The sequence below is a fragment of the Carcharodon carcharias genome, chromosome 6, assembly GCF_017639515.1.
Source record: "Carcharodon carcharias isolate sCarCar2 chromosome 6, sCarCar2.pri, whole genome shotgun sequence".
In the NCBI taxonomy this organism is placed as follows: Eukaryota; Metazoa; Chordata; class Chondrichthyes; order Lamniformes; family Lamnidae; genus Carcharodon; species Carcharodon carcharias.
In genome coordinates this window covers 181,934,112-181,955,532 of record NC_054472.1, presented here as the reverse complement: position 1 = coordinate 181,955,532, position 21,421 = coordinate 181,934,112, and the positions used below count along the sequence as shown (strand labels likewise).

General features: G+C 44.7%; 1 protein-coding gene across 8 annotated transcripts in view; it reads left to right on the top strand.

Annotated features, from left to right (window-relative positions):
• Positions 1-21,421, top strand: part of LOC121278899 (vacuolar protein sorting-associated protein 13B-like) — a 1,102,197-nt gene that overhangs the window by 543,337 nt on the left and 537,439 nt on the right. For all 8 annotated transcript variants that reach the window (XR_005943292.1, XM_041189400.1, XM_041189399.1 and 5 more), the window contains one exon: positions 20,472-20,581. Coding sequence is in view for 7 of the 8 variants with exons in the window: in XM_041189400.1 (XP_041045334.1) it covers positions 20,472-20,581 (110 nt within the window). In the remaining variant the exon portion in view is untranslated. The remainder of the gene's footprint in view (positions 1-20,471; positions 20,582-21,421) is intronic.

Below are 21,421 nucleotides of genomic sequence, written 5' to 3'. Positions count from 1 at the left end.
GATGATGTGGTGCAGGATCCTCACAAGGGTGTTCGTCACTGACCTCACCATCACCGCAGGCGTGGCCCATGTCCTCATCAGTCAGCGCGATGGCACGCTCCTCAAAGTGAGTGAGGGGCCTAATGTGGGCCATCCCGCCCCTGGTCTGGGACCTCTCCCTGCTGATGTGAGTAAGCTTCTCTTGTGTGGAAACAGATGGAGAGTGTGTGAGCAGGACACATGGCACTGTGTGGAACGTTTGTGTGGTGAGCGGAGTCATGGACAGAATGAGGTCATGATCTCGCAAGGGTATGAGCCTGATGGAGATGTGAGGGTGTGTGTGTGAGAGTTAATGCTGTTGTCCCTTGAGGTGTGAGATCCCTGTGGACGTGTGATGGGTTTGCGAGTATGAGAGTTGAAAGTGATGAGAAGAGTGAATTACCTTGGCAGAACGGATCAGACCATTCATTCTTTTTCAGCACTGGGTGCCTGTCCTCTTTTGCAGGGCATTGGCGCTGACCATTGCTGCCACCACCTCCAAAGCTGGATTAGTGAGGTTGCTGCCCATCCTGCAGCCAGAGCGGGGGTAGAGGACATCACAGCAAGCCTCCACTGCGTCCAAATAGTGCTGGAGGCATGCGTCGTTAAACCTGGCGGCTGCAGTCTTTTTGCCTTTCTGGGCCATCCTTTCCTCTATGCAGCAATCATGGGTTGGAAGCACTGAGACGTGTGCACGTGGCTGGACTTTAAACATGGCAGCCGGCATGATGAAGTGGCAAGGTGATGGCGTGGCGGGCAAATGAGAGCCCGCCCGCCCCGCCTGTCATGGAAACGGTGTGTTTCCTGGGAATGCATAATTAATGCGGCAGGTTCGGGATGATATGGCGTGAAAAGCCACCGTTGTGTCTGGCAGGTAAAATGTTATTTTGCCCGCCTGTTACTGCACTTGGGACGGTTCTGCCCTTTGGTTTTGTTCCTAGTATCTCCCACCGTTTTAGCGTCCCCCACCCTAAGCTGGCAGACAACTGTGACAGCGCTCTTCCCTTAGTTCAGGAATTTTGGAGTCATTGGGCAGAATTTTGCTGTCGGTGAGCAGGGGGTGGGGCCCGCTTGCCGACACGTAAAATGACGTGGGATGACGTAGGGCGGAACCCCCGATGTCATCCCGCCCCATTTAAATTTTCAGGAAGGCGGGCCCGCAGCAAAATCAGCTGTGCGCCCGCCGACCTGTCAATGGCCAATTGAGGCCATTGACAGAGTCATTTAACCAATTAAAGGACCTGCCCGTCCAACCTTAAGGTTGGCGGACAGGCCAGGAGCCCCCACGGCAAATAGAGAAAACATGAAATCTCATCCAGCGGCGGGATGAGATTTCATGCAGGGTTTTAAAAATTTTAATAAAGTTATTCTGCATATTATGAACATGCCCCAACTCATGAGGGGGACATGTAAAGGAAGTTTTTTTTTCTATTTTTAATATTTTTCAAAATCTAGGCGATCTCGCTGAGGTTGTACTTAGCCTCAGGGAGATGTGCTCTTTTTCGTGCGCATGCACAAAAGAGCACATTCTCGCTTTTAGGGATTTCCCCCTGCCCACACAGCAAAAGCATCGCGCTTCTCGCCGAAATGGCGGCGGCGCCTGCTTCACTGGTGGGGATCGACTCCGCGCCTGCCGGAGATTGGGTCTGGTCCGCCCGCCCAACAGGCAGAAAATTCTGCCCTCTATGTTTTCATAACATTGCTAATCCCGTTACTCTGCAGAATAATTCTTCATAAGGATGCCTCTTTTTCTATGACATCTAGGTAACAATGAAATTGTACTGTGCTGCATCTGTCAAGATTCCTATGTACATTTAAGCTAACTAATTTGTCCTTATACAGAAATGTAGTTCACCTTTTTAGAAATAATAAACAAATGCTTCATCCCCTGTGGTGTTGCTGATGGATCGTCTGTACTTTGGTGCATGGTTATAAAATTTAAGCACTAATATGGTGCTGTGTTTAAGTTGTTTTGCCTCTTTAAGACCACTGCTCAGGCACTCCCATGTGGAAAAGTAATCTAAATCTTGACAATCATTGAGAGTTACTTGCAAATTCCTCATATGTGTCCTTGGGGAGAGACAATAGAATCATAGAATAGTTACAGGATAGAAGGAGGCCATTTGACTCATCATGTCCATGCTGGCCTTCTGTCAGAACTACTCAGCTAATTTCACTCCCCTGCCATTTCCTTGTAGCCCTGCAATTTCCCCTCCCCCACTTCGGATAATGATCCAGTTCCCTTTTGAAAGCCATGATTGCTTTCTGTAATCTGTCTGTACTGCACTATTTGGCAGTGCATTCCAGATCCTAGCCACTCACTACTGTTAAAAATAGCTTTTCATCATGTTTCCTGTGGTTCTTCTGCAAATCACCTTAAATCTATGTCCTCTGGTTCTTGACTCTTCTGCCAATGGGAACAGGAATGTAAAATTCAATTTCAAAATGTCCGGTAAAAAAAAACCCTTTGCACCAAGTACTTAATACTCAGTTGAATTTATTCGGATATTGTAACTCAGAGGCACTGATAAACATTGTGCCTTAAGTGAAGGGCCATGCGCTTTTGGGAAAAAGCACATTTTTTGTTGGGGTGATGGTCCCTTTAAGACCTAGGTTTCTCACAGGTTTGATTTTTTTGGTAAAGCACGTGGCTTTCAGTAAACTTTCATGTGACCAGGTTGCCTGGGAGATGAGCTATCGGAAAAAAGGGGGTCAACAAGCTAATTATAGGGGTGAGTAGGTTTCTAGGGTTTCTGTACTCAAGCAGTTTAGTTTTAGAGTGTAGAACAAGTTGGATTGAAGAAAACAGAATTTGGTTGAAGTTCTGGGTGTTGTCTCAGAGAAAAAATTTATTTACTGAAGGACTCTACTAATAAGGACTTCTGGTATAGGCAAGCTGAGAAGAGAGAGAGAGTAAGTTGTAGATGCATAACTCCAGAATTTAAGAACATTAGAGCCTGGAGATTACTGACCTGGGGTGGCTATGCTTCAGGCTCTAGAGATGCTTATGTTGAACAGGGAGCTTACAAGTTTAGGACGGTTGAAGGAGACTTGAAGGAACAACCTTGCCTGATGTTTTTGGGGTGTAAATCAATGAACTTATAAGGAAAGTGGAGTTAAGATATTCAATTTAGATCATAAGTAAATGAGTTTATTGTACTTTTAATATTTTTTACTTAACTGACTACTTGAAATAGAGTGTAATTATTAAGATTCATGTACTTTGATTTTGGTATAGTAAGATTCTTTACTTTTGAACCCTGAACCTTGTGGCTTCATTCTTTTAGTAAACACCTGAGTTTTTGGATTCTACAAAAAACTGAATGTTACTGGTGTCTACCGAGATCGTAACACTTCCGTGGCCCCATCCCATTGGTGTTGTAAAATAACATGTCCTGTCACTCACTGTACAGCACCACTAATTAATTAAAAATAAAAAAAATAAAAAATATTTAAAAAGTTAAAAATTGTGGTAATGTAGAAGAATAAAAGTTGCAGCAGTATACTCTCAGTTTGTAGGCAGTTATCTGGCACAAATTCACTGGGAATAAGGGAGTCATTTTGGGAAAACGGAGTTAGGTGTGGAGTGGTGAGATTTGTGGAAGTTGGGGGGGAAGATGTTCATACTTTTTGCATGAATTTTTTTTTAAAAACTACCTTTCCCTTCTTGACCGCACCACTGCTCACCAGCATTTATTGCCCTTGCTTAGAGGGCATTTAAGAGTCAACCACATTGCTGTGGGTCTGGAATCACATATAGGCCAGGCCAGGTGAGGACAGCAGATTTCCTTCCCTTCAGGATATTAGTGAACCTGATAGATTTTTACAACAATTGACAATGGTTTTGTGGTCATCATTAGACTTTTATTTCCAGATTTTTTGTTGGATTCAAATTTTACCATCTGCCATGGTGAGATTCGAACCCTGGTCCCCGAAGTATTATCCTGGCTCACTGGAGTATGAGCCGAGTAACAAAATACCACTACGCCACCACTTCCCCCAATAAATTGATACATAACTGCATAATTAAATACTTCTATTATTAAGTTCAAGGTGCAAATCACAGTTGCTCGCTCTCACTTGCCTCCTTGCTCGCGCTCTCCTTCTCTGACAAAGCCTCTATTTGAGGTAAACGTTTGCCTCCAAATCTGGGCGAAGTGATAAATACTGTTATAGCTTGAGAAAAGGGATGCTTGGTCTCTCGCAGAAAACCTGATATGCAGGCAGATACATTTTCCACTCACCTTCAAATTACGGCTGGAGTATTTAGTAACGCCACAATGTGAGGCAACACATGAATGAGCTGCCCAGCGAAACAGCGTATTTTTCAGCGAACAGCAAAGCAAACCAAGTTTATTTACTCAGCAAACAGCAAAGCAAACAAAGTATATTTACAGAGTTTATTTGAAATGAGTCTCCACCAACAAACAGATCTCGTGTGTGAAATCAATCCCAGCCACTTCCAGCAACATCTGTTCCAAAGACGAATCATGTTGGACTCGAATGTTAACGCTGTTTTTCGCTCTCCACGATGTTGCCAGACCTGCTCAGTTTTTCCAGCACTTTGTTTTTATTTCAGATCTCCAGCATCTGCAGCATTTTCTTTTATTATAGCAACAGTGGTCTTTGGGCATGATTGATAAGGTAATCACCCAATCATCTCCATTCTGCCCAGGAATAGTGGCGTCACTATCTGTATTAAATGGTGGCTACAGGCATACCTGTCTTTAGGATCAAAGAGAATATCGGGTAAGAGTATCAAGCCCAATTTTAGGCTTTAAATAGACAAAGACCTCTATGTAAAATGTATGTGAAGGAACACAAACTGTACTATACAACTATGCCACTGTCACAGAATTACCTCACTGGACTGGTAATCCAGGAGACTGGGCTAATACTCTTCGGACATAGGTTCAAATCCCTCCACAGCAGCTGGTGGAATTTAAATTCAATTCATAAAAAAATCTGGACTTGAAAGCTAGTCTCAGTAATGGTGACCATAAAACTTTTTTTTAATTCTTTCACAAGATGTAGGCATCACTGGCAAGGTCAGCATTTATTTCCCGCTCCTAACTGCCCCTGAGAAGGTTGTGGTGAGCATCAATTGTTGTAAAAACCCATCCGGTTCACTAATGTACTTTAGGGAAGGAAATCTGCCTCCCTTACCTGGTCTGGCCTACATGTGACTTCAGGCCCCCTTAGTAACTCTTGACTGCCTTCTGAGATAGCCTAATAATCCACTCAGTTCAAGGGCAATGCAAATGACACCCATCAAATAATTTTTAAAAATTGTGACTTTGTTACTTTGTGAAATGCTTCATGAGTTAATAACCATTGGCCCAGATTTTGTGGTTAGCAGCAAGTGAGCATTGCAGACCTGGGAGAAAGCTGCCCACAAAGATAAAGTAATCTAGTGATCTCTGTGACGTGAATTCTGCCTTTCCCATTCTGCTGCAAAACCTGGGGCATGTCTAGAGTTCCAGCAACAGTGATGTAATCAAGCAGGCAAAATAGCCAATCACATTGAAGGATTCGCAGACACCAAACCAGGAAGTAAAATGCACAATAGTCATTAATTTTTTAAGTTTTACAGAAAGCAAAATAAAAATTGGACCAAACACACTGGACTAAGGTAGAAGCTAAAATATCATAATCAGATTCTATATTTTTATTATATTTAAAACCGGTGGAACTTTTTATCATAATATAGAAATTTGACTTTCTACAAATATAAAATTGGTGTTTCAGGGTCAGTTACAATTCAGTCAACAAGGTGTGAGTTTTTAGGGGTTTTTTTAAGAGAGGCAGTACAGCATAAAAGGGGATGTTCAAGTCGGTTTAACTGATTTCTGCGGGGACTTCAAAAAGTGCGCCTTGTGAAGGAACAGGGAATCACTGTTAGCACCTTCTGGATCTCTGCGTTTAACAGTGCAAGTGTAGAGTCCAGAAGTTGCTGCCTTTTTCACAGTTGTAATGCTGGTGAGTGCTGACAGTTTCACCATCATAAACTTCAAAATCCATGCACATATCGAGCCTGTAGGTTGAGGGGTAAGCAGTATGACATCAAAATATTACTTTAAAAAACAGTTTAAATAATTTGGTTGGTTTACTTTTTGTCATTTCTCTTCATTATGAAGTTTTACTTCTTTCATAGACTTACAAATATTAAATTTAAACAGCCAAGGTGGAAGGTATTTATATAAATTTAGCTGACACCTGAAGAATGTTAGTTAGAACCAATGATTAGGCTACAGTTATTTTTATGTTACTGGCTCCCATGGCGCTGTTCATGGTAAAATAAATGGTGAGGCTTCTATAAAATGAGAATTATATAACGTAAAACAAACTTTTTTGGCTAAGATTTGGCAGCATGTTTCTCTAAGATCACAAGCTGTTGTTGCACTGCTGCCTTCAAGTTGTTGCTTTGACCAAATTACTGGCTTTCATTTTTGCTAAAGTTAAAGTTCAATTGTTTGGTCATTGAGCTTGGCAGACTGAAATGAACTCTCATCAATTTCAGTTGCCACATAAAATAAAACATGTTTTTCATAAAGGCATGAACTTATTGATTTACTGATTGGCTTATGCGTCTTCTATTGCCTCTTAAATTTATACTTCAAGATTTCAGCTAGTCTCAAAAGCTTGGGTTTCAGCTTCAAGGTTTGTGTCGCATGGGACTTCCAACCACATCTCTCTGCATTTGCAGAATTCTCTAGCCTGCAGTGTGTGCATCATTGGGCATTGAAGGATAGATGCTTTGTGTCATTTTTATGATTTGTGAGTTTCTTTGATTTATTTTCCCCAAAAGGACTTGAAACAAACTGAAAATTGTATTCTCAAGAGGTTTATTTCAGGCAGGTGTCATTTTATTGCAAAGTTCTCAGTTAGATAAGAACTCTGATTAATGATAAGCAGCAGCTGTGGTCTCTTTATTTTCCTTTCTAACTACTAACAAAGATTGTTTATTAAGTGTGGATTTCTTTTCCCCTCCATTGAAAGGTTGAAGATTACACGAAGGAAAGGTCTCTTATGATCCTTTTCAGGGTTGAAATTCCATCTTCTTAGGAATTGGGAAAAGATGAATGTTTGAATTTTCTAGCTGGTAATTTTTGGTTGGTTTATAGAAATTTGTGGTTTTTTTAAAGACTGTAATTTGACAAGCTCATTAAGTCCACCGGAAATGTAATTTTTGAAAATTTATTCTTTCATTTGATGTTGGCTTTTCTGGCAAAGTCAGCATTTGTTACCCATCCCTAACTTTCCCTTCAGAAGGTGGTGGTGAGCTGCCTTCTTGAACAGCCACAGCCCATGTGCTGTAGGTACACTCACAGTGCTATTAGGAAGGGTGTTCTAGGATTTTGACACAGCGACAGTGAAGAAACAGTGATATATTTCCAAGTCAGGATGGTGAGTGACTTGGAGGGGAACTTCCAGGTGGTGGTGTTCCTATCTATCTGCTGCCCTTGTCCTTCTAGATGGCAGTGGTCGTTGGTTTGAAAGGTGCTGTTGAAGGAGCCTTGGTGAATTCCTGCAGTGCATCTTGTAGATGGTACACTGCTGCTACTGTGCGTCGGTATTACATGAGGTGAAAGATCAGCTCTACGAGGAGCTTGACACAAGAAGCAGCAAAATCCTTGAGTGAGAACATCTTTACCTACAGGGGAGTGCAACGCCAGAATTGGCACAGACCGTGAGGCATGGGTCCTGCCTCAGCCATCTTGGCCTGGGAAAGATGAATGAGTACGGACAGAGACTAGTTGAACTTTGCTCTTGCCATGTAACTAACACCTTTCAGAACAAATCATGCCACAAGGTTTCCTGGAGAAATCGAGATCAGGGCATTAGCATCAGCTGAATCTGATCATCACCAGACGTGGCTCTACGATGAGCATTCTCAACACACTCAGCTGCCACAGCACTGATTGTGATACAGAGGCTCCTTGGTGTGCACCAGAGTTAGGATGCAACCGTTGAAGTTTTTCATCCGAATCAAATCTCGTATCAACATTGTCAACACTCCTTACCCAGATAAAAACTGGCTCCACACATTGCAGGAGCAAAATGGAACATATTTTGAGACACTAGCCACAATACCACACACTCAACATAGGAAAAGCAAGAGAGGAAAAATGCTGACTGGTTCGAGGCTAACATCACTCTGATGGAACCTATCATTGAAGCCAAGCAGTCCGCTTTCATTAATTACAAGAGAGATCCGAGTGAGGAGACTGAATGCACTAAGAAACACTCAAAGTAAAGTTCAACGGACTGCTAGGTGGTGTGCCAGTGACTAGTGTTGCAACTTTGCCAGAATATCCAGCTGTCGTTTGATGCAGGGAATGCTTGGGGCATGTATGATGGAATCAAAACAGCAACAAGTCAATCAGCAAAGAAATTGGCTCCATTGAAAACAAAGGCAGGGGAATCATCAACAACTGCTGTAAACAGTTGGAAAGATGGTGGAACACTGCCTTGAGTTCTACTTTATGGAGAACATTGTCACTGAGGAAGCTCTAGGCACCATAGAAAACCTGCCTGTCATGGCAGAGCTAGATATTGATCCAGATTGGAGGAGCAATTGAGTCACTTGCCAATGGCAAAGCTCCAGGTTCTGATGGTATATTGTGTGAATTAATCAAACATGGGAACTGGCACTCCAGCATCTGCATGGACTTCTCCGTCTTTGCTGGAGGGAGGGGGCAGTGTCCCAGGATATGCATGATGCAATGATTGTGACCGTGTGCAAGAACAAGGGCGACTGCAGTGATTGCAACAACTATCAAGAATCTCCCTGCTGAGCATCATGGGAAAAGTGTTTGTCTGTGTTGCCCTTGTCAGACTGCAGATCCGATGGAGAAATTAAAATGTCATTGATTAGACTGACGTTTGTTTCCTATGTTAGCCAAATTATGGGCATTTTGATTACTGTCACATTTCAATGAGGTAATAGTGAAGTCATGGCACTCCTCAACCCCTTGTCATGGAGTATGATACTTGTCAAGAGTAATTGAATGGTTGCAGTTGAAAACACTTCCATATGTCAGTTGGCCTCTGCGTTTCAATGTGACTTTGCAAATGATGGCTGGTGACAGGTTCCATTACATATTGTATGATTGAGTTTGTCGTAAAGTATGACTATCTTGTGATTATCGGTATTCTTAATGCTAATTATTAATCTACCAGTTATCAAGATTTGGAAGCTTTGAAAGTGAAAACTGTTGTAAGCAGGATACTGAGACTGAATTTTACAAGATACTAAGTTATGTTCTAGGCTCTCCTGTGAAAGTAAAAGACACCCATGAAACTAGGGGCGAATTGTCTCAGATTTGCACATAGTGTGGTAGCAGGCAGGAAAGAAGTTGTTTTACTCCCCGGCCGCAATGGCTGGTTTTCACACCACATTGCCCCATTCCTGCCTCATTAATTATGCAGCCACAGGAAACACTCTGTCTCGCTGGCCGGCAGCCTCTGATTTGCGGGCCACGCCGTGACATCTCCGCTTCCTCACGCAGGGCACCACATTTAAACTGCAGCCACGTGCACAATCCTCAATGCTTGCAGCCCAGGAAGACATGGCCTCAAAAGCCAAGAAGAGTGCAGCCCCCTGATTCAGTGACGCATCTCTGTGATGCCTTCTGGATGCCATGGGGATCTGCCACCATGTCTTCTACCCCCGCTCAGGCCGCTGGAGGCCCATCAGTTTCACCATTCCGGCTTGGGAGGCAGTGGCAGAATTCGTCAGTTTGATGCTGCACACAAGAGGTTGGCCATCCAGTGCAGAAAATAGATGAATGATCTGATCTGTGCCACCAAGGTAAGGCAACTGTCTCATCACGCTAAACTCTCACACTCATAAGTTCATCACACATTCACAGGCATCTTACTCACTCACTGCCAGCTCAAGGGACATCACCACTCACTCTTTCACACACACACTCTCACATGCTCATCTGGCCTCATCCCCTCTGGACACTGTCCCCTCAGCCCTCACCTCCTTGAGGCCACTTGCACAAATCAAACATGTGTCCCCACATTTACACCCTGGGATAACTCCCTCCCCAGTATAGCTCTCACCCTGCAGCCTCGTCCCTCGTCTGAGGCCACTTCTCCCCCTTCCCCAAGCAAGCCCTACCCCTGCCGCTATTGAAAAGCCTTATGGCTTGTCCGGTAGGTAGAGACCTGCCTGTGAACCCCCCTAAGAGTGATGTGGTGCTGTCTGCGAAGCCTGGCACTGATGACTGCGAGTGCTGCTCTAAGCAAGGTAGGCAAACAAACCTCGAAATCCCGAGAAAAATGCAGCTTGCTAGGTGCACGTCGCTTATGTACAGTTGTGAAACATGTCGGCATGCAATCACTCCAGTATTCCCAGATGATTGTGTGGAGGGAAGATTCTGGCGAGCAGGGTTTATAATGAGATGCTAAAGCATTGAAATTAGATTCCTGATGTGCGGCAGCGGGAAACGTGGCCCTTCATTGATGGGTGGAGCGGATGTTCGGGAACTGGTTTCATGATCGCATCAAACCAATTTTTGGCCTTCTTGCCACCTTGTTTCCTACCCCTCCCTCCTGCCATAAGACCTGATGCTAACAGGGCTGGAAAATTCCAACCTAGGAAACAAGGAGTGTTTAAAATTAAGCCTGTTTTAATGCTAATATTTTAAAATGAATTTGTGAATTTAGGTTTATTTTTAATAGACAAGTCAGGCAAAATTAATAGTGTGCGCCAAAACAAACATGTTCTTTTTACTTGCTTGAATTGTTGCCTTAAATTTATCTGGCATCATTCCCTTTGATTTTTTTCACCCACTGCTGCTACACTGATTATTATTGATTAGAAATGTTAAAATATGGTTTTTGGATAGGCAGTTTTGATTTCTTGCTGAATAGCAGACCATAGCATTCTAATACTTCTTTAAGCAATATCCGTCCATAAGCATGTTTCATGCATTTTCCTCAACTTCCATCCTCTTCCCAGAGGAAAAATTATTCACATTCACAAAAATACTGGTACGATAAAGGATGTCAAATGCTAAGTCAACATAATTCAAACTTGTTTTTTAATCTTTGGCATCTTAACAACAATGTACTTTCTTAGATGAGGCACTGACAAGCATGGTTTTCAATAACATGCATCTCATCGCAGCTGTGTTCCTTTTATTTGATAGCTGGAGTAATTGTTTGATTTATAATGCTTTTTTGAAAAGGCATCAAAGATAGCGGAGGCTTTTGTCTTGATAAATAAACTGGGAAAGAATAAGATTTTACTGTTTGAACTTTGAATCACTTTCCTTCTTTTGGGTCTGGTTCACTGGCTGAATGAAGATAAAACGCAGGACATTCTGTCCCTGAGAAGTTGCAACTTTACAAGGAGATGGTGTTGGCTTGTCAAATCTACTCTGAAACCACCAATAACTGCACAAGTTTTTAATACCTTTCAATTGAGATCTGTAATTTCTGCTTCAGCTTTCATTCTTGTACTGGGGATGTAACTAAAAATGATTGCGGTACCCTGGGACAGCTAATTGCTAAAGCCTGTGTGGAATGTGGATCACTGAGCCACTTTGGCAGTGAGCTGAGTAACAATGCACACTTTTTTCCTGGCTGTGCCTGAACTAAAATTAAGCAGAGCGAGATATTTCCCCCTCTGTGATTTACAGCAGATTTGCCGTGAGTCAACCTAATATCCAGTGCTAATAGCTTGGACTTTCTTGCACAAAGAAGCCAGTATTTCTGTACTGTTTCTGGAACCTTTAGTACAGATCATGGGTCCTCGAAAGAAGAGTTATAAATCGATTTATTGAATTTTAATTGAGCTGCTAAATCTTCATCTGCAAATTTTAAAATGAACCGAGGCCCCCGTGAATCTGCCCAAACACCTGTTCAAATTCTTTATTTTTATGAGATCATTTTTATAGCATAATTTTCTGCAAAGCACTTAGCAACAGTCACAATTTAGATTGATTTCTGATGACTTGAATTTGTTTTTTTACTTTAAAAGGTCATTCTTAACAATTGTTGCAGTGGCAAATGATTTTTATATCCATTCCTAGAATAATACTACGCAAGTTCATAGGTTCATAGCTCGCCCCATTTATTTCATTCTGAATCTAATGATGGTTGTTTGAATGTCCCACTAAAAAAACAGAGACATTCATGACAACCATCATTCACACTTCAGTGGAGGGTTTTTATCTGACCCTGTGTGTATCCATCATCTTTCGAACCTCATTCTAGAGTAAAACCCAATAACAAGAAGAAAATAAGGTCAAAATTTTACATCTCACGGACAGGCGTGTACACGACCCGAACGGAAATAGCACATCATAACGTCGGGCGAGTGCCCCGACATCATCCCGTACGTGAGCAACCTTCAGGTCGGCGGTTGTGCGCGGGGGTCGGAGCCGTGCCCACCAACAGTTTAAGGGCCACTTAAGGACGTTAAAAAGGCCATTGATCCCGATTTTACATTGTCCATGCGGCTTTGCGCTCATCACACGGGCAAAACAGGTAGGCGGACAGTCCACTTTAGCGAAACCACGTCAAAATGTGGGATGAAAAGGGTCTGCAGTATTGTCTTTGTGAGGAGTTTAGAGGATAGTTTGCTGCTTATTGGAACTTGACAGCCCTGTTCTGAGCTTCAGTCTTAGCATTTGTAGGTTTCATTTCAGGACTCATTGGTGTCTTCAAGGTCCCAAGAAGATTTTGACCATGTGGACCCTTCCAGGCAACACATGACCTTCTGTTACCCTGGCAATGGTGATTTTGCACTGCGCTGGTGGCATCTCCTCTGAGGAGGTAGTGAGGGGCAGAAGAGATAGGAGGCCAGGTCTCCCTAAGCAGCTTCCAGGGGAGCGACCTGTAGGAGGAGAGGTGCAGGCACAAGGTGTGCAGAGCCAGCAGGTAGTCCAAGGCTAAAGGGGCTGCAGAAGACGCCACTATCCTCCTGCCAGAGTTTACAGGCAGTGATGCAGCTACCTCAAAAGCCCAAGGTGCAATGCCGAAAGAGGCTCTGTCTCTCCAGGGAGACTGTGATCTCCATTTGTCAGATGATTGGGTCTGAGATCACCTCCAACTGTGTGCGTGGACACCCCATGCCAGTGGCTCTGAAGGTCACAGTGGCCCTCAATTTCTATCCCTCTTGCTCTTTCCAGGGATCATTGGGGGATCTTTGTGGAGTGTCCCAATCAGCTGTCCACAGTTGCATCAAGCTGGTGACAGAAGCTCTGTTCAGATGGGTAATGACATTTATTAATTTCCGTATGGATGAGACCACCCAGGCTAAGCGAGCCAGGGGGTTTCCAGAGATTGTTGGGTCCCCCCGCATCCAGGGTGCACTCGACTGCACACGGAGCCATTAAGGTGCCAGTGGATCAGCCGGGTGCCTTTGTCAACAGGAAGGGCTTCCACTCGAATGTTCAGATGGTTTGTGACCATAAGATGCAGATTCTGCAAGTCTGTGCAAGGTACCCTGGCAGCTCCTATGACGCTTACATCTGGAGACACTCACAGGTGCCAAAGCTGTTCATTGCTGCAGCTCGACTGGATGGATGACTGCTGGGTGACAAGGACTATCTGTTGATAAGGTGGCTTATGACGTCTGAAGAACAGAGCAGCATTATAATAGGAGTCATGCCTCTACAAGGCGGTGATAGCGAGGACCATAGGTCTTCTGAAGATGCGCTTCCGATGCCTGGACTGTTCAGGGGGAGCACTACAATATCCCCCCAGAGTGGGTGTCATTGATGGTGGTTACATGCTGTGCTCTCCACAATCTGGCTCTGGTAAGGGGGGACCCACTGGAGGAAGAGGATCTTGACGCAGCTCCAGAGACCACCGATGGTGAGTCCAGTGGTGAGTCGGAAGAGGAGCCCAGTGAGGACGTGGATGCAGACCTCTGAATCCTTCAGGGAGGCAGGGATGCCTTGAGCCAATGCTCCTTCAGCTAAGCTCCCAAAGAGCTGTTTCCACCTCATGCCATGTGTGCTGCCTTCATCCCGGGTGTTTGAAATGACCCTTTCCTTTTAACCCAAAGTCCATTCAGTGCCTGTGCAATCAAGTTTAGAGCCACTCACGTCCAGCATGAGATACTGGCGTGCTCTGCACCTACAAAGCAAATGAAGCATACTCAGGCCATTAAGACAAAAGCAAAATTTATGTTATGTTGACACTCTAGTCAATTGAACATAACAACATATGGTGTTAACGGTCACACCATTAAACATATTAACAAAATATGGCAGAACAGAAGATCACCCGTGAACCGTCCCTCTTGTGTTCATGGTGCCTTAAACTTATGTTTGCGAGTGCTGTGTCCTGTTGTTCCCCCCCCCCCCCCCCCCCCCCCCCCGCCGCCATCTCCCACCTTGTTGGCAACGGCATTGGAAGCAGCCTGCTGACTCTGCTGTCTTGTTGGCCTTGATGACCTTGGCAATCATCCTCAGGCCAGTGGAGCCTGTGCTGGCCCTGACTGAGAGGGAGTGGCCAGTGCCACGGCTGGCCTCTCCCCAGTCATCGCAGCCTCATCAGATGCGATGGTAGCTGGCGGAGGGGTGGAGGAGCTGCTGCCATCATCCAGAATGCTGCCCTGAGAGGAGCCCGCAAAGATGACAAGCGGCTCATGCGGTAATGTGAGGCTGCTCTGGGCCTCCGTGCTCACCATTGATGGACGAGCACCTAGCTGGGATACTGGATGCCTCATCCATCTCCCCATTGGCATTGACCTCCTGAGGCCATTGCCTGTGTGAGGGCTTGCAGGTCCAAGTGAAACCCCAGGAATCCCTGATTCTGTCCCTGGAGTTGCGCCTTCATGAGAGTCGCCACACTCTCAATGGAGGAGGCAGTGTGCTTGGCGATGAGGATCACCATAGTGCTCGTGCTCCGCATGCGCTCCTCCACAACAGAGACTATGGCATGCATACCCTCATGGATCTCCGCGAGATCCTTCTGCACATCCCGCTAGACATCGAGCATCTGCCACTTAATGGACAGCTCCAGAGGATCATCTGCTTTCGAATCAGCATTGTCCTGGTCTCCAGCAGTCCTATGACTGCCGGCACCCAGGGCACTCTCTGCCTCCGCCTAATCCTCAAGCAAGTGTGAAGTGCCCTCCCTGCTATTTGATACCAACATTTGAGCTGATGATCTGATGCCCACCAAGGTGCTGGTATCTGTGCTGGTGCTTGGCTCAGAGAAGGGTTGTGACACAGATGCATCTAAAGCTCAGTAGTCCTCTGGCATCAAGGGTGGCTCTTTGGGGTCCTGCGATCATGGGCAAGCTGGCAATTCTAGGGGAGCACAATGGCACGTCTTTAGTTTAAGTCATCACACTGTGACTCTGCATGCCAGGCACCTGGTGACCCAATGGAGATTTGCATCATGGTGCCATCATCTTTCAGTGTTCAATGGGGGTTTCAGGTTTGAGGCTCCCAGTAATGATGAGACTACACAAGAATGTTTGCACAATCTGATACACTCATCTCAATGCACTGCACTCTTACCTTTGTCAGAGGCCCCTGCCTCTCCACAATTAGCTGACTGAGGAGGGCGGCAGCTCTCCAGCTCCAAGGCTACCACCTCGTACCTCGTCAGAATGAGGAGGTTTGAGGGGCCGCTGTCTATATTAGTTTTTTTGTTGGTGTTATGGTTTTTCTTCTCAAATGACAAAGCAACATTGATTTGTCCTCTCTCTACCTGCAGTGCCAATGCAGCCTGGCAAACCCCCCTTCTGGGGTACCTTGCAGGGCACATCCAAGTCATGGCCCTAGAGCCGCAAGGCACTCAGACCAAGCAGCCACTGCTCAGCCACTTCGCCGGCTCCAGTGTCAGTGACAGTTGGCACTCAGACTCTAACGACCCTGAGCTCCACGGGCGGGGCGGTGGAGACAGCCATTCCTTAACACTTCTTCATGCTGATCCATGCCAATTCAGTACTCACCATTGCCAAGCACAGCAGATCGTTGAGCCTTTTGCGGCACTGCACAACGTCATGGCCGCTGACTTTGGCTGCCACCTCCTCCCAAACTTTGTTGGTCAGGTGCGGTGGCCTCCTGCCATCACTGGGTACTAGAGTGTTCCCCTCTGACACCAACCTCCTCCACAAGGACCATGAGGCAGTTGTCCAAGAAATGGGGGGCCGAGTGCCCACTTACTTGCCCTCCCGCCTGACGTCTCCTGCTGCCGGTGTGGCCATTGTTCAAATGAAATGCTTTTCTGGACAGACTCCAAATATTCTTCCCTAGCATCCTTCATGGAACTGCCTCTGCCGGTTTTAAAGTACCTGCTCCCTCTGATGTGATGCGCACGCAAAGTGTGAAATTCAGGCCTAAGCCTTATATTTACGTTGCACTTTTCACAATCTTTGGACATCTGAAAACACTTTAGAGTTAATGAGCTACTTTTGATGTGTAGTCACTGTTGTTAATATTGGTAGCGTGGTACCCAATTTGCACACAGCAAGATCCCACAGACAGCAATATGATAGTGATCAGATAATCTGTTCTTGTGGTGTTTGTTGATGGATGAATATTGGTCAGGATACCAGGGAGAGCATGAGAAGCAGAATTCTATGGATGCTCCCCTGCCCTCCTTAACAAATAGTTCCTTGGGATCTTTTATGTCCACCTGAGAGGGCAGAACAGGATCTCGGTTTAATGCCTCATCAGAAAAGCGGCATCTCAAACGGCACTCTCTCAGTATGATACTAGAATGTCAGCCTAGATTTCGTGCTTAGGTCTCTGGAGTGGGACTTGACCACAGTTCTCTTTCAAGGCAAAAGTGCAAACAACTGAACCACAATTAACACTACGAAATGTCGATGATAAACCTTAAGAATGTTAGACAAATGGGACATTTTAGCAGAAGGAGAGGGTTTTCAAGGTTAACAGAGCAGTAAAGTCAGCAATCAGTAATGACTGTTTTTTTAAAACAAAATGGACTTCCAGGTTTTATCACAAGAGACACAGAAAGTAAAAACACAGAGGTAATAATGATTCTGCCTAATAACTCAAGTTGTTTTGTAAACTAGTAATTTGAGGTGAAGAATTCTTTGTGGCATTTGACAAACATTTTATTACTGTGGAATCTTGCTCACAGTCATTCACTAAAATGGTTCTTGCTAACAGGAGTGGGATTCTGTTTAAGTAACACACTAAATGCTGGAGGTCATGGTCAATTGCACACATTTTATGAGGTATATACTTTTAGATACAGTTGGGTTGGTTAAGGTTGCTCAGGTCAGTAGAGATTGTCAGGAACTTTGAAACATTGATCCAAAAGGAAGACGCACTATTATTTAATGCCGATTAATGTCATTTGCCCGCCCCCCCCACCCCTATTGACTAAATATTGACTCCAGTAGATATCTAGTGCATTTATATCTGCACTATTGAATTGAAACCAGCCTTTTAGCTTTGCAACTCTCCAGCTCACGAGAGGTTTCTGTGAAGGTGTGCATGCATATGTGAAGTATTCATGCTCTCAACGATGAAAATGCCAGAATGTTTACAGAGGTGCAGGGGAATGGTTGTTTTTATTCTTTAACCATTTAAATTAACTCAAGATTTTAAAGTGGCTCCCCACATACTACTTAAACAATTATGAATTCAGACCTGGTTGTCATGAGACTGCTATCTCCATTGTGGGGGGAATTGGTGGTGGGGCGGTGGATTTGGCTTTGCTTCATCCTGAGACAGATACCGCAACTTTAGTGTTGGTTTGATGTAGAAACTATTTTGCCTCAATACTAAAATTGCAGTAAAATAAATACGCTCTCAAGTATCATTTTTAAGAACATAAGAAATAGGAACAGGAGTAGACCATTAGGCCCCTCGAGCCTGCACCGTCATTCAATAAGATCATGGCTGATCATCTTGTGTTTCGATTTCCACATTCCCATCTACCCCGATAACCTTTGAGTCCCTTACCTAACAAGAATCTATCTACCTCTGCCTTAAAAATATTCAATGACCCCCGCCTCCACCGTCTTCTGAGTGTACCTGGTATTTGTGTACCCGGTAAGCATTTTGCTGAGTTGATGTCCCTCCTGCCCTTATGTTGCAGACTGTCTATATTCTACACTAGCAGGTTCAATGCACAACTCATTGTTCAGCACATGGCCTGGAACTTCCTGTGATGGCACAACCCGAAATTTGCACCCAAAATGATGCCCATCCTGCTGATGCCAAAATATTTCCTATAAATCTCATTCAGGGCATATGCCCAAATGTGAAAACACATACAAATCAGCAGAAATCAATGTTACGCACAAAGGATTCAAGGAAAATGACACCATAGGTGGATCTTAATGTTCTTTACAGATGCAAGTTTGGAGGCGGGGCAGATTAGGTATTTGGTGGGAGGATGCCATGTGGGGATCCTGCCACCTTCCTGCCTCTGGCCTCATTACGTTTGGATGGGAAGACGCGTAGATGTGCTACCCACCTGCCTCCAATTGAGGCCCGTAAGTGGGCAATTAATGTTGACTTAAAGGCTTCATCCTGCCGCTGCTGATAGTGTACGCTCAAACCTCATATCCCATTGGGTCTGTGCTGCTCTACCTTATTCTTCCAGAATATGTTACAGTTATGAGATTTATAAGGTTATTATGGTTTGCTACTGTGTCTTTAAATTCAAGGTGTAATGAAGGGAGTCATGTGACCTGTTTTGAAGCTTGCCTGACAGCAAGCCTTGGGGGTTTGATAGTTAGAGGTTAAAGGGGGGCCCCGATTGTTTTACTGGGAAGAAGGTGCAAGGTGTTTTTACTTTGAGACAATGGCAGCAGCCTGTGTGCTAACAGTGGATAGGCTGCGAGTTTACAAAGTCCCAGAAAAGTGCTGAGAATGTTGGTTGTAAATAGTTGTGTTTTAAACTGTCCATTTTATTAAAATTAATCCTTTCACAGGATCTGGGATTTGCTGGCTAGGCCATCCCTAATTGCTCTTGAGAAACTGGTGGTGAGCTGCTAACACCTGGAACTGCTACAGTCCATGTGGTATGGTTGCATCCATAGTGCTGTTAGGAAGGGAGTTCCAGTATTTTGACCCAGCAACAGTAAAGGAACGGCGATATATTCCAAGTCAGAATGGTGTGTATCTTGGAGGGGAACTTGCAGATGGTTGTGTTCGCATGAATCTGCTGCCCTTGTCCTTTTAGCGGGTAGAGGTTGCAAGTTTGGAAGGTGCCTTTAATAGTTGCTTGATGAGTTGCTGCAGTGCATCTTGCAGATGGGTGCACATTTATGCTTCTGCATCGTTGGTGGAAGGAGTCAATGTTTAAGGTGGTGGATGGAATGCCAGTCAAGCAAGTTACTTTGTCCTGAATGGTTTATAACTTGTTGAGTTTTGTTGGAGCCGCCCTCATACAGGCAAGTGGAGAATATTCCATCACATGTCTTAATTGTGCCTTGTAAATGGTGGACAGGCTTAGGGGAGGTCATTTACTCCCCGCAGAATTCCCAGCCTCTGACCTGCTCTTGTGGCCACAGTATTTATATGGCTGGACCAGCTCTGTTTCTGGTCGATGGTAACCTCCAGGATGTTGATTTACTTCAAGATAAGAGGGTTGAGGTCTCAAGAATAATTAATCAGTAGCTCCAGCTGGATAGAAGGCCCATGTGATTCATGTTCCCATGGTGATGAGCTTTGAGAAGCGAAGGGTACAGAGAAAGTCATTGCGTTATTAGATTATAGGCTTTCCTAAAATATTAATGTATATCACAGACACGTTAGTCTGCCAGGGTCCAGGAAAGAGAGAGCAGTTAGGATCAAAAGTCTCTGTGATTCACCGTGCTCAAATGTGGATGCAAGTTCACGCTCAGTTAGGAAGACCTAATTCATGGGGAGTTGAAATGAGGCTGGATGATTTGCCGAGCTTTAGCTAGAGGGAGAAGCCTCCAGGAAAACTGGCACCACAAAAGACAGTTCTGGAGTTAAAGGTTTCCAGGGTGGAAAAGGAAAAGATCAGGAGTAATACCTCAGGAGCTAAGAATCGTTCTGGTAGAATTGAATGTCTACTTAAAAGACAGTGTAATGCATGCTGCTTAGTAGTGGGTTTTCAGTTATATTAAAAGTTTTTTGTCCTGTGGTTTAAAGTATAATTTGCCGACAAAGATAGTGTTGAGTCAATAGAGCTTTTAGTCTTGTATGACAGTAAACATCTTAAAACGTCAAACCTTGTCGTGTCATCTGTTCAGCTATTGACTGGAAGTTCGAATTTTTTTTTAAACTCTCTACGGGGATCGTAACATTGATTGCCATCTTTAAGAATATATGAACAGCTTTTTCAGGGTCCATATGATTTCAAATTAATCTTAGAGAACTAGAATTCAGTTAAAGCCTCTCTCTATCATTGTGACAGACTTTAGATTTGCCTTGACTCTAAGCTAACACAGCGAACCTAATGGCTGGAATGTGATGCATAATTAGTAATTTAAATAATGATGTCTTACCCTTTTCTAGGAGCTGTTCTTTTGGCCAGCTTGCAGGGAATTGCAGTCAACGTGGACCCAATCTTCTACACATGGCTTCTTCAGCAGCCTCAGAAAGGGAACATGAAACAAAGACAACAGGTAATGATATCACGATGGAATCAGTGTCTGAAGAGTGCCATTTGTCTGCCCACAATTTGCCATTGCATTCGTAACTTTATTGAAATCAAATGCCAAAGTGTAATCTAATGCTAAACGAGTAATAAATGTATTTTAGTTGGGTTAAAATATTGAATAGAGTATTTCCTCCTATAGCAAGGTGGTACAAGCACGGGCAGCAGACTGTTCGTTGTCACGTCACCTTGAAGCTCCCTTTCCAACATCTCATCACCCTGACTAGGGCATGTCCTGGAGTTCTGAGTCCGCGCCTAGGTGCAGCTCCTCCAGGTTGCTCCCAAAGCAGTCATGTGGGACTCAGATCAATGCATGCTGTGGGGGAAATCTCATCTCCTCATGACCCACTCAGGCTGACCTCAGCATGGGCACTATCTGCTTTCCCACCCAGCAAAGGAAAAATGCTGTCAATGATTCAGTGCACTGACGACACTGAGACTTGGGGGGTTCCGCAGAGGGTAAGGCTGCTTGCTTGGTTAAATGCCCAATGCCAACATGGTACTCACCCTGCCAGAGCACAACAAATCATTGAAGTGCTTGCAGCACTGGATCCAGGTGTGTGCCTTCTCGAGCCTCCAGGTCTGCAGGGACTGACCCAGGCTGCCGCCAAACTGACCGAGAGGCCTTGCCGTCGGCCTTTTTTGTCTATTTTCGGCATTTTTCCCGTCTTTCGGTCGGTCTCGGAAAGCGGTGGCCTGAAGCAAGGGCATGCCCGGGGAAGGCTCCCCCTCGCCAGAGGGACCGGATTTGCCCCGGAAACGTCCCGAAGCCAGCCAGGAAGGCGGCTAAGGGCAATGCACCTCGGAT